The sequence below is a fragment of the Procambarus clarkii genome, chromosome 21 (assembly GCF_040958095.1).
Source record: "Procambarus clarkii isolate CNS0578487 chromosome 21, FALCON_Pclarkii_2.0, whole genome shotgun sequence".
NCBI lineage: Eukaryota > Metazoa > Arthropoda > Malacostraca > Decapoda > Cambaridae > Procambarus > Procambarus clarkii.
In genome coordinates this window covers 18,790,801-18,803,859 of record NC_091170.1, presented here as the reverse complement: position 1 = coordinate 18,803,859, position 13,059 = coordinate 18,790,801, and the positions used below count along the sequence as shown (strand labels likewise).

The 13,059-nt window shown below is 43.9% G+C and overlaps 1 protein-coding gene across 1 annotated transcript in view; it reads right to left on the bottom strand.

The window, feature by feature from the left end:
• Positions 1 to 13,059, bottom strand: part of LOC123760677 (polycystin family receptor for egg jelly) — a 467,012-nt gene that overhangs the window by 100,650 nt on the left and 353,303 nt on the right. Inside the window, 6 exon segments of the mRNA XM_069328534.1 lie at positions 649 to 838; positions 1,446 to 1,629; positions 3,279 to 3,405; positions 4,882 to 5,017; positions 7,569 to 7,660; positions 7,662 to 7,712. Of these exon segments, the coding sequence (XP_069184635.1) occupies positions 649 to 838; positions 1,446 to 1,629; positions 3,279 to 3,405; positions 4,882 to 5,017; positions 7,569 to 7,660; positions 7,662 to 7,712 (780 nt within the window).

Genomic DNA, 13,059 nt, shown 5'->3' with positions numbered 1-13,059 from the left:
TCTCCTCACAACCCTGGCCGGATAATGCTCTCCTCACAACCCTGGTCGGATAATGCTCTCTTCACAACCCTGACTGGATAATGCTCTCCTCACAACCCTAGCTAGATAATGCTCTCCTCCCAACCCTGGCCGGATAATGCTCTCCTCACAACCCTGGCCGGATAATGCTCTCCTCACAACCCTGGCCGGATAATGCTCTCTTCACAACCCTGGACGGATAATGCTCTCTTCACAACCCTGGCCGGATAATGCTCTCTTCACAACCCTGGCCGGATAATGCTCTCCTCACAACCCTGGCCGGATAATGCTCTCCTCACAACCATGGCCGGATAATGCTCTCCTCACAACCCTGGCCAGATAATGCTCTCCTCACAACCATGGCCGGATAATGCTCTCTTCACAACCCTGGCCGGATAATGCTCTCTAGAGGCAATTCTTGTCATACGAGGGATTAAGGGATGAGGGACTTAGCTTCCCCCGTGGCGCATGGGTCAGACACTCGCCCGACGCTTCGCGAGCGCTTAGCCTGGGTTCGTATCCTAGCCGGAGAGAATTGACTGAGAACCCTTAACTGTAGTCTCTGTTCACCCAGCAGTGAATGGATCATGTTCCGGGAAAAATTAGGATTAAGGACCTGCCCGAAATTACCTTTATTGGTTCATGGAGGAGAATTTCCGAGAAGAAGGAGATGACGAGCGCGGAGATCCACTTGGTAGTCTTCTCGTTGCCGAAGGTGATGCCGTACATCAGCAGGAAGAAGACGCCCACACCAATACAGGCGATGGCCAAGAGCCAGGCGATCACTCTGAACCCCCAGGGAAGTGTGCAGCTCTTCTCTCTGTAGGAGCACCAGTACATATTAACCCTTCTCTCTGTAGGAGCACCAGTACATATTAACCCCTTCTCTCTGTAGGAGCACCAGTACATATTAACCCCTTCTCTCTGTGGGAGCACCAGTACATATTAACCCTTCTCTCTGTAGGAGCACCAGTATATATTAACCCTTCTCTCTGTGGGAGCACCAGTACATATTAACCCTTCTCTCTGTAGGAGCACCAGTATATATTAACCCTTCTCTCTGTGGGAGCACCAGTACATATTAACCCTTCTCTCTGTAGGAGCACCAGTACATATTAACCCTTCTCTCTGTGGGAGCACCAGTACATATTAACCCTTCTCTCTGTAGGAGCACCAGTATATATTAACCCTTCTCTCTGTGGGAGCACCAGTACATATTAACCCTTCTCTCTGTAGGAGCACCAGTATATATTAACCCTTCTCTCTGTGGGAGCACCAGTACATATTAACCCTTCTCTCTGTAGAAGAACCGCTACGTAACATCTGTTTGCCGCAGCTGTTACGCGATGACTTTGCTGTTAACATGCATGCAATGGTTTAAAAAAGCAGTCCTTTATAGACTTTAATCAATGAAAGAAGATACTTGCTTTTTCTCCTCGTGCATATTCTCTTCTGTTGATTCAGGGGAGTTTTCAGGAGAGTCAGGTGAGTCGTGAGGTGAATCAGGAACCTTTAATGGCGAAGCAGGCAGTTTTTTGGGTGAGCGAGGTGGTTGGGGAGCGGGAGGAGATGACTGAGCACTGCTGCCACTTTTCAAGCCTTTTGATAATCCTGCATAAAATATACTTTTTAATGAGAAATTTGCAAGTTTGATAACACATTGAGTGACAGTATGTCAGAGAATGACAAGATTTGACAGTTTATCACACTTTGATATTATTAGACAGTGTATCACAGCATGGCATTATGATAAGATCTGACAGTTTTTCACAGCATGACATTATGACAAGATATGACAGTTTATCACAGTATGACAAGATCTGAGAGTTTATCACAGTATGACAAGAGCTGACAGTTTATCACAGTATGACAAGTTCTGACAGTTTATCACAGTATGACAAGAGCTGACAGTTTATCACAGTATGACAAGAGCCTGACAGTTTATCACAGTATGACAAGAGCTGACAGTTTATCACAGTATGACAAGAGCTGACAGTTTACCACAGTATGACAAGAGCTGACAGTTTATCACAGTATGACAAGAGCTGACAGTTTACCACAGTATGACAAGAGCTGACAGTTCATCACAGTGTGACAAGATCTGCCAGTTTGTCACATTATGACAATATCTGACAGTTATCATGACATGGCAGCAAGAAACTGTGACATTGTAAGTCAGAAGTATGACAAGGAGATAGGACAGTATATCTTCACGACATGGAAACAAGTATTTGTTGAAAGTTGTGTAAGTCATTTTGTTATTGTGTTAGTCACTTTGTTATTGGTTGTGTTAGTCACTTTGTTATTGGTTGTGTTAGTCACTTTGTTATTGGTTGTGTTAGTCAGTTTGTTATTGGTTGTGTAAGTCACTTTGTTATTGGTTGTGTTAGTCACTTTGTTATTGGTTGTGTTAGTCACTTTGTTATTGGTTGTGTTAGTCAGTTTGTTATTGGTTGTGTAAGTCACTTTGTTATTGGTTGTGTTAGTCACTTTGTTATTGGTTGTGTTAGTCACTTTGTTATTGGTTGTGTTAGTCAGTTTGTTATTTGTTGTGTTAGTCACTTTGTTATAGATTGTGTTAGTCACTTTGTTATTGGTTGTGTTAGTCACTTTGTTATTGGTTGTGTTAGTCAGTTTGTTATTGGTTGTGTTAGTCACTTTGTTATTGGTTGTGTTAGTCAGTTTGTTATTGGTTGTGTTAGTCACTTTGTTATAGATTGTGTTAGTCACTTTGTTATTGGTTGTGTTAGTCACTTTGTTATTTGTTGTGTTAGTCACTTTGTTATTGGTTGTGTTAGTCACTTTGTTATAGATTGTGTTAGTCACTTTGTTATTGGTTGTGTTAGTCAGTTTGTTATTGGTTGTGTAAGTCACTTTGTTATTGGTTGTGTTAGTAACTTTGTTATAGATTGTGTAAGTCGCTTTGTTATTGGGTGTTTAAGTCACTTTGTTATTGGTTGCTTAAGTCACTCTATTACTGGTTGTGTAAGTCACTTTGTTATTAGTGGTGTAAGTCACTTTGTTGCAAGCCACTTTGTAATTGTGTTAGTCACTTTGTTATTGGTTGTGTTAGTCACTTTGTTATTGGTTGTGTTAGTCACTTTGTTATTGCTAGTGTTAGTCACTTTGTTATTGGTTGTGTTAGTCACTATGTTATTAGTGGTGTACGTAACTTTTGTGCAAGACACTTTGTAATTGTGTAAGTTCCAACAAGACTCGGTGGTCCTCTTAGACTCCCCAACCAACACAACACGACTCACTGGTCCTCTCGAGAGCGAGGTTAATGCGGGACTTCCGCAGCTTCCTGGGTCGAGCCTTGCGGAAGAAGTAGACCATCAGCATAGTGGGCGGGAAGACGATCAGGTTGCACATCAGACCGATACACACCTGAGAAAGACGATCAGGTTACTCACAGACGGATACACACCTGAGAAAGACGATCAGGTTACTCACAGACTGATACACACCTGAAGAACTTTGCGAGTACTATTTGGTCAGGAGCAATGATGGTGTTGGGCCTTATACCCGTACACTTCTATTATTGTTCCCAATGATATGAGAGGTGACGATGGTACGACTGATGATACGACTGATGGGACAACTGATGGGGCAATTGATTGGCCAAAGGACGGTACAGTATAACAGGGCATCTGATCATACAACTGATGGGACAACTGATCATACAACTGATGGGACAACTGATAACAGAACTAATGATATAACTGATGGTATAAATGATGGGGCAACTGATGGTACAACTGATGGGGCGATTGATAGAGTAACTGATGGAATAACTGTTGATACAACTGATGGGACAACAGACCATTAACTATTGTGGCTGTAACGGTGCCCTGGCGCTGGAGTAAAGCTCATTAGGGAGTAGTGGACTATACACTGTTCCCTACACCAGGTGGCACTGTGAGGGTCTGAGAGAGTAGTGGACTACACACTGTTCACTACACCAGGTGGCACTGTGAGTGTCTGAGAGAGTAGTGGACTACACACTGTTCACTACACCAGGTGGCACTGTGAGGGTCTGAGAGAGTAGTGGACTATACACTGTTCACTACACCAGGTGGCACTGTGAGGGTCTGAGAGAGTAGTGGACTACACACTGTTCACTACACCAGCTTGCACTGTGAGGGTCTGAGAGAGTAGTGGACTACACACTGTTCACTACACCAGCTGGCACTGTGAGGGTCTGAGAGAGTAGTGGACTACACACTGTTCACTACACCAGCTTGCACTGTGAGGGTCTGAGAGAGTAGTGGACTACACACTGTTCACTACACCAGCTTGCACTGTGAGGGCCTGAGAGAGTAGTGGACTATACACTGTTCACTACACCAGCTTGCACTGTGAGGGTCTGAGAGAGTAGTGGACTACACACTGTTCACTACACCAGCTGGCACTGTGAGGGTCTGAGAGAGTAGTGGACTACACACTGTTCACTACACCAGCTGGCACTGTGAGGGTCTGAGAGAGTAGTGGACTACACACTGTTCCTTACACCAGGTGGCACTGTGAGGGACTGAGAGAGTAGTGGACTACACACTGTTCCCTACACCAGCTGGCACTGTGAGGGTCTGAGAGAGTAGTGGACTACACACTGTTCCTTACACCAGGTGGCACTGTGAGGGTCTGAGAGAGTAGTGGACTACACACTGTTCCTTACACCAGGTGGCACTGTGAGGGACTGAGAGAGTCATGACCAATTTTATAATCTGTGGAAGCACATCTCAGAACTCCAGAGTTCACAACAGTACACTTAGCGTGTACTTCAGAGTAATGTACTTTGTATTCCTAAGTACTAAACCTACTCCGGAATGACCAGTAATACCTTGTTCTCAGCTCGTAACCCACCTCCTCAGGGGTCATGTTGAAGGGTCCCACGTGGAGTCCTCCAGACGCGGGCTTCTCCGGCTCCTTCTCATACCACATGGCCTCCACCAGCATCTTGAGGTACAGCACAGCGAAACAACATGCCACCCTCTGACACCTGCCAAGACACAGATTACATTGCTTTAAGTCCTATATTTCAGAAGCATTATGTCCTAACATTATTATTAAAACAAGTTTCCGGATGAAACCTACATTCTTTATCGAGGTGCTGTAAACAATGCTTTAAGCATTATTACGGTGCTGTAAATAATCTTCTAAACATTATCAAGGAGTTGTAAAGAACTATCTAAACATTATCAAGGAGTTGTAAAGAACTATCTAAACATTATCAAGGTGTTGTAAACAATGTCCTAAACATTATCAAGGTGCTGTAAACAATGTCCTAAACATTATCAAGGTGCTGTAAACAATGTCCTAAACATTATCAAGGTGCTGTAAACAATGTCCTAAACATTATCAAGGTGCTGTAAACAATGTCCTAAACATTATCAAGGTGCTGTAAACAATGTCCTAAACATTATCAAGGTGCTGTAAACAATCTCATTATGAAGGTTCTGTAAAGAATGTTCTAAACATTATCAAGGTGCTGTAAACAATGTTCTTAATATTATCAAGGTGTTGTAAACAATATTCTGTAAACACACAGGGGGAGGACGTTTAGACAGGCATATTTGTAAACCTCATTCTGGATACATTCATGTAATCAATAGGTCAAGCAGGCCACAAGAATGAGGGAAGGAGATGTTCCGTCAGTACTGGATCTAATATTCTCCAGGAAAGAGGAAGAGATATATGTCATCCAGTACCTTCCTCCTTTGGGGAAGATTGACCATGTTCTCTTGCACGTTGAAGTGCAATGTAATATGATCTACAAGAGAATGGGGACTATTGAAACACTTGATAAGCGTAATTCCAAGAAAAGATACTATGGGGAACTTAGGAAATTCTTTAAATAATTTGACTGGAAAAACTTGTTGCTCCGCAAGAAAGGAATGAGATATGTCTAATTCTGACAACTTTACGATGAAGTCACACAAACATTCGTACCAAAATAGAGATGCATGACCAGAAAACAGGACTGGTTCAACAGAAATTGTGAGACAGCCAAAGAGGAAAAGACAAGAAAATGGGTACAATATAGGAAGCGGTCTATCCCACAAACATACCAGCACTACAAGCAAGCAAGAAACAATTACACAGCGGTGAGGAGAGAGGCAGAAAGGAATTTTGAGAAAGGAATAGCGAATAAATGTAAAACAGATTCAGGTGTATTCTATAAATTCATTAAAAGCAAGCTGCTTGTAAAGGATAACATCCCGAAATTGAAAATGGGGAAAAGGTTCACAGAGAATAAAAAGGAAATGTGTGAAACACTGAATGAACCATTCCAAAGTGTGAGTGTGTGTTGATGTTTCAGAGAAGCATACACAATGCCAATTCCAGAGAATACATAAGAGTACACAGAAGTGTTTCGAAATGAAGTGGAAAATTGACTCAAGGAGCTTAGTATAAATAAAGCACTTGAACCAGATGAAGTTTTACCTTAGGTGCTGAGAGAATGTGAACCTGAGCTGAACATTCCACTCCAACTGATATTCCAGGCATCATTGTGCACAGAAATCTTGGCAGATATATCGAAGAAGGCAAAAGCTGTTTCAATCTATAACAATGGTAGCAGAGAAGACCCTCTAAATTATGGACCCGTATCATTAACTAAAGTGGTTTTCAAAACACTTAAAAAATGGGTAGACCACCTAGAGAGTAATTATATAATAACAGACAGATAATATGGTTTTAGAACAGGATAATCCTGTGTAAGAAATCTACTTAGTTTTTTTTGGACAAAGTCACAGGAATTCTATAGGAAAGAGATGGTTTAGGTTGACTGTATTTATCAAGACCTAAAAACCCCAACGTTGAATGTACTAGAACTCTAAGAAAGTAAGAGACCTAAGAGTGGTTCTGGGTAGCAGAGTGTCACCAGAGGAACACATAATGAACATTGTGAGAGAAGCGGATACGTCACTTTCCAACTTCAGTTACGCTTTTAACTACTTGGACGGTGAAATACTAAAGAAACTGTTCACGACTTTTGTAAGACCAAAACTGGAATATACAGCAGTTGTATGGTGTCCAAATCATAAGAAGCACACCAATAAACTAGAAAAAGGTGCAAAGGCATCCGACAAAATGGCTTATGGGATTAATAAACAAGAGTTACACAGACAAGCTGGAGGAATTAAATATGTCAAAGTTAGAAGAAAGGAGAACAAGAGGCAATATGATCACAACATACAAAATACAAACATGAATCAGCAAAACTGATAAAGAGGAATTCCTGAAACCAGCACAATTCACGAACAAGAGGACACTGATTCAAGATAAGGAAACAAAGCTACAGAAATATATATATTAGAAAGTTCTCTTTTGCAAACAGAGTGGTAGACGATTGGAAGACGCTAAGTGAGAAGGTGGTGGAGGCCAAAACCGTCAGTAGTTTCACAGCGTTATACGACAAAGAGTCCTGGAAAGACAGGACACCACGAGCGTAGCTCTCATCCTGTAACTACACTCCAATAATTACCCTCTCCCTCTCCCCAATAACTACCCTGACTCCCTCTCACAGTTAAGTGAACATAAAACATTACCTTGTAAAACGTGATCGTTTAGGCCGGAGGAAGACAGAGAACCAGAGATGTTCGTCAGAGAGGCGGCTGTTGGAGTTGGTCTCCATCAAGAATCCTGAAGGCCTTCTTCTGCTCTTCTCCCGCCACCGGTATAAGACGGTCAATCTGCAAAGTAATTTTACCACGTAAAGGACGATCTTAAAAAAAAAAAAACACGCACACACACACACACACACACACACACACACACACACACACACACACACACACACACACACACACACACACAGGGGGCCTCGTAGCCTGCTGGATAGCGCGCAGGACTCGCAATTCTGTGGCGCGGGTTCGATTCCCGCACGAGGCAGAAACAAATGGGCAAAGTTTCTTTCACCCTAAGTGCCCCTGTTACCTAGCAGTAAATAGGTACCTGGGAGTTAGTCAGCTGTCACGGGCTGCTTCCTGGGGTGTGTGTGTGGTGTGGGAAAATAAAAAGTAGTTAGTAAACAGTTGATTGACAGTTGAGAGGCGGGCCGAAAGAGCAAAGCTCAACCCCCGCAAAAACACAACTAGTAAACACACACACACACACACACACACACACACACACACACACACACACACACACACACACACACACACACACACACACACACACACACACACACACACGTCGGACTGGCGAACAGTAACAAGTGGAGTACCACAAGGATCGGTGCTGGGACCAATTCTATTTCTTGTATATGTTAACATGTTAACAGGCGTAGAGTCCTACATGTCGATGTTTGCGGATGACGCAAAGTTGATGAGAAGAGTTGTGACAGATGAGGATTGCAGGCTCCTCAAAGAGGACCTGAACAGGTTGCAGAGATGATCAGAGAAATGGCTACTGGAATTCAACACGAACAAATGTAAAGTTATGGAAATGGGACTAGGAGATAGAAGACCAAAGGGACAGTACACAATGAAGGGGAACAGCCTACCTGTGATGACGCGCGAAAGAGACCTGGGTGTGGACGTAACACCTAATCTATCTCCTGAGGCACATATAAATAGGATAACGACAGCAGTATACTCTACACTGGCAAAAGTTAGAACATCATTCAGAAACCTAAGTAAGGAGGCATTTAGGGCGTTTTACACTGCCTACGTGAGGCCAGTCTTAGAGTATGCCGCCTCATCATGGAGTCCCAATCTGAAGAAGCATATAATGAAACTGGAAAAGGTTCAGAGGTTTGCAACGAGACTCGTCCCAGAGCTACGAGGGATGGGGTATGAGGAGCGCCTGAGAGAACTGTGCCTTACGACACTAGAAAAAAGAAGGGAGAGGGGGGACATGATAGGAATGTATAAAATACTCAGAGGGATTGACAGAGTGGACATAGAAGAAATGTTCACACGGAATAGTAACAGAACGAGGAGACATGGATGGAATCTTGAAACTCAGATGAGCCACAGAGATGTTAGGAAGTTTTCTTTTAGCGTGAGAGTAGTGGGAAAATGGAATGCACTTCAGGAACAGGTTGTGGAAGCAAATACTATTCAAAATTTTAAAACCAGGTATGATAGGGAAATGGGACAGGAGTCATTGCTGTAAACAACCGATGCTCGAAAGGCGGGATTCAAGAGTCAATGCTCGTTCCTGCAGACACAACTAGGTGAGTACAACTAGGTGAACACACACACACACACACACACACACACACACACACACACACACACACACACACACACACACACACACACACACACACACACACACACACAGTCCCTAACCTGCATACCATGCAAGCTGATGGAGAAGATTGTGCGAAAAAAACTAGTGGAGCATCTGGAGCGAAGGAACTTTGTAACACAGCATCAACATGGGTTCAGGGATGGCAGGTCCTGCCTCATAGGGTTACTTGAATTCTACGACCAGGCAACAAAAATAAGGCTAGAAAGAGAAGGGTGGGCAGACTGCATATTTTTGGATTGTCAGAAAGCCTTTGATACAGTACCACACAAGAGGCTAGTGCGAAAGTTGGAGATGCAGGCTGGAGTGAGAGGGAAGGTACTCCGGTGGATAGAGGAATACCTAAGCAACAGGAGACAACGAGTCTGTGTGAGGGGTGAGGCCTCAGATTGGCGAGACGTCACAAGTGGAGTCCCGCAGGGGTCAGTCCTTGGACCTATACTGTTTCTGGTATATGTAAATGATCTCCCAGAGGGTATAGATTCGTTCCTCTCAATGTTTGCCGACGATGCAAAAATTATGAGGAGGATTGAAACAGAGGATGATAGTAGGAGGCTACAAGATGACCTGGATAGACTGAGTGAATGGTCCAACAAATGGCTGTTGAAGTTCAACCCGAGTAAATGCAAAGTAATGAAACTAGGCAGTGGAAACAGGAGGCCAGGCACAGGATACAGAATAGGAGATGAAGTACTTAATGAAACAGACAGAGAGAAAGATCTAGGAGTTGATATCACACCAAACCTGTCTCCTGAAGCCCACATAAAGAGAATAACGTCTGCGGCATATGCGAGGCTGGCTAACATCAGAACGGCGTTCAGGAACCTGTGTAAGGAATCATTCAGAATCTTGTACACCACATATGTAAGACCAATCCTGGAGTATGCGGCCCCAGCATGGAGCCCGTACCTTGTCAAGCACAAGACGAAGCTGGAAAAAGTCCAAAGGTATGCTACTAGACTAGTCCCAGAACTAAGAGGCATGAGTTATGAGGAAAGGCTGCGGGAAATGCACCTCACGACACTGGAAGACAGAAGAGTAAGGGGGGACATGATCACAACCTACAAAATCCTCAGGGGAATCGACCGGGTAAACAAGGATGAACAATTCAACACTGGTGGGACGCGAACAAGGGGACACAGGTGGAAGCTGAGTACCCAAATGAGCCACAGAGACGTTAGAAAGAACTTTTTCAGTGTCAGAGTAGTTAGTAAATGGAATGCATTAGGAAGTGATGTGGTGGAGGCTGACTCCATACACAGTTTCAAATGTAGATATGATAGAGCCCAATAGGCTCAGGAATCTGTACACCAGTTGATTGACGGTTGAGAGGCGGGACCAAAGAGCCAGAGCTCAACCCCCGCAAGCACAATTAGGTGAGTACAATTAGGTGAGTACACACACACACACACACACACACACACACACACACACACATACAAACCCACCCACACACACACACACACACACATACACACACACACACACACACACACACACACACACACACACACACACACACACACACACACACACACACACACACACACACACACACACACACACGCACACACACACACACTCACACACACACACAGCCTACCTATGTGAGTGCAGCTGGTAAGGTGCTCCAGTGGATAAGGGAGTACCTAAGCAATAGGAAGCAGAGAGTTACGGTGAGGGGTGAGACCTCCGATAGGCGTGAAGTCACCAGTGGAGTCCCACAGGGCACTGTACTCGGTCCTATCTTGTTTCTGATATATGTAAATGATCTCCCGGAGGGTATAGATTCATTTCTCTCAATGTTTGCGGACGATGCCAAAATTATGAGAAGGATTAAGACAGAAGAGGACTGTTTGAGGCTTCAAGAAGACCTAGACAAACTGCAGGAATGGTCGAACAAGTGGTTGTTAGAGTTTAACCGAACCAAATGGAATATAATGAAGATAGGTGCAGGGAGCAGGAGGCCAAATACAAGGTATTATCTGGGAGAGGAAATTCTTCAGGAGTCAGAGAAAGAAAAAGACTTGGGAGTTGATATCACGCCAGACCTATCTCCTGCAGCACATATCAAGAGGATAACATCATGCGGCATATGCCAGGCTGGCCAACATACGAACGGTATTCAGAAATTTGTGTAAAGAATCATTCAGAACTTTGTATACCACATATGTCAGGCCAATCCTGGAGTATGCAGCCCCAGCATGGAGTCCATATCTAGTCAAGGATAAGACTAAACTGGAAAAGGTTCAAAGATTTGCCACCAGACTAGTACCCGAGCTGAGAGGTATGAGCTACGAGGAGAGACTACGGGAATTAAACATCACATCGCTGGAAGACAGAAGAGTTAGGGGGGACATGATCACCACATTCAAGATTCTCAAGGGAATTGATAGGGTAGATAAAGACAGGCTATTTAACACAAGGGGCACACGCACAAGGGGACACAGGTGGAAACTGAGCGCCTAAATGAGCCACAGAGATATTAGAAAGAACTTTTTTAGTGTCAGAATGGTTGACAAATGGAATGCATTAGGAAGTGATGTGGTGGAGGCTGACTCTATACACAGTTTCAAGTGTAGATATGATAGAGCCCAATAGGCTCAGGAATCTGTACCCCTGTTGATTGACGGTTGAGAGGCGGGACCAAAGAGCCAGACCTCAACCCCCGCAAGCACAACTAGGTGAGTACAACTAGGTGAGTACACACACACACACACACACACACACACACACACACACACACACACACACACACACACACACACACACACACACACACACACACATACACACACACACACATACACACACACACACACACACACACACACACACACACACACACACACACACACACACACACACACACACACACACATACACACACACACATACACACAGAAAGACCTGACTTGTCCCCTGAAGCCCATATCAAGAGGATAACATCAGCAACATATGCCAGGTTGGCTAACATAAGAACGGCATTTAGATACTTGTGCAAGGAGTCATTCAGAACTTTGTATACCACCTATGTCAGACCAATCCTGGAGTATGCAGCCCCAGCATGGAGTCCATATCTAGTCAAGCGTAAGACTAAACTGGAAAAAGTTCAATGATTTGCCACCAGACTAGTGCCCGGGCTGAGAGGTATGAGCTACGAGGAGAGACTACGAGAATTAAACCTCACGTCGCTAGAAGACAGAAGAGTTAGGGGTGATATGATAACCATGTACAAGATTCTCAGAGGAATTGACAAGGTAGATAAAGACAAGCTATTTAACACAAGGGGCACACGCACTCTGGGACACAGGCGAAAAATGAGTGCCCAAATGAGCCACAGAGATATTAGAAAGAATATTTTTAGTGTCAGAGTGGTTGACAAATGGAATGCATTAGGCAGTGATGTGGTGGAGGCTGACTCCATACAGTTTCAAGTGTAGATATGATAGAGTCCAATAGGCTCAGGAACCTGTACACCAGTTGATTATCAGTTGAGAAGCGGGACCAAAGAGCCAGAGCTCAACCCCCGCAAGCACAACTAGGTGAGTACACACACACACACACACACACACACACACACACACACACACACACACACACACACACACACACACACACACACACACACACACACACACACACACACACACACATTAAAACAGAGGATGATAGTAGGAGGCTACAGGACGACCTAGACAGACTGAATGAATGGTCCAATAAATGGCTGCTAAATTTTAACCCGAATAAATGTAAAGTAATGAAACTAGGTAGTAGAAA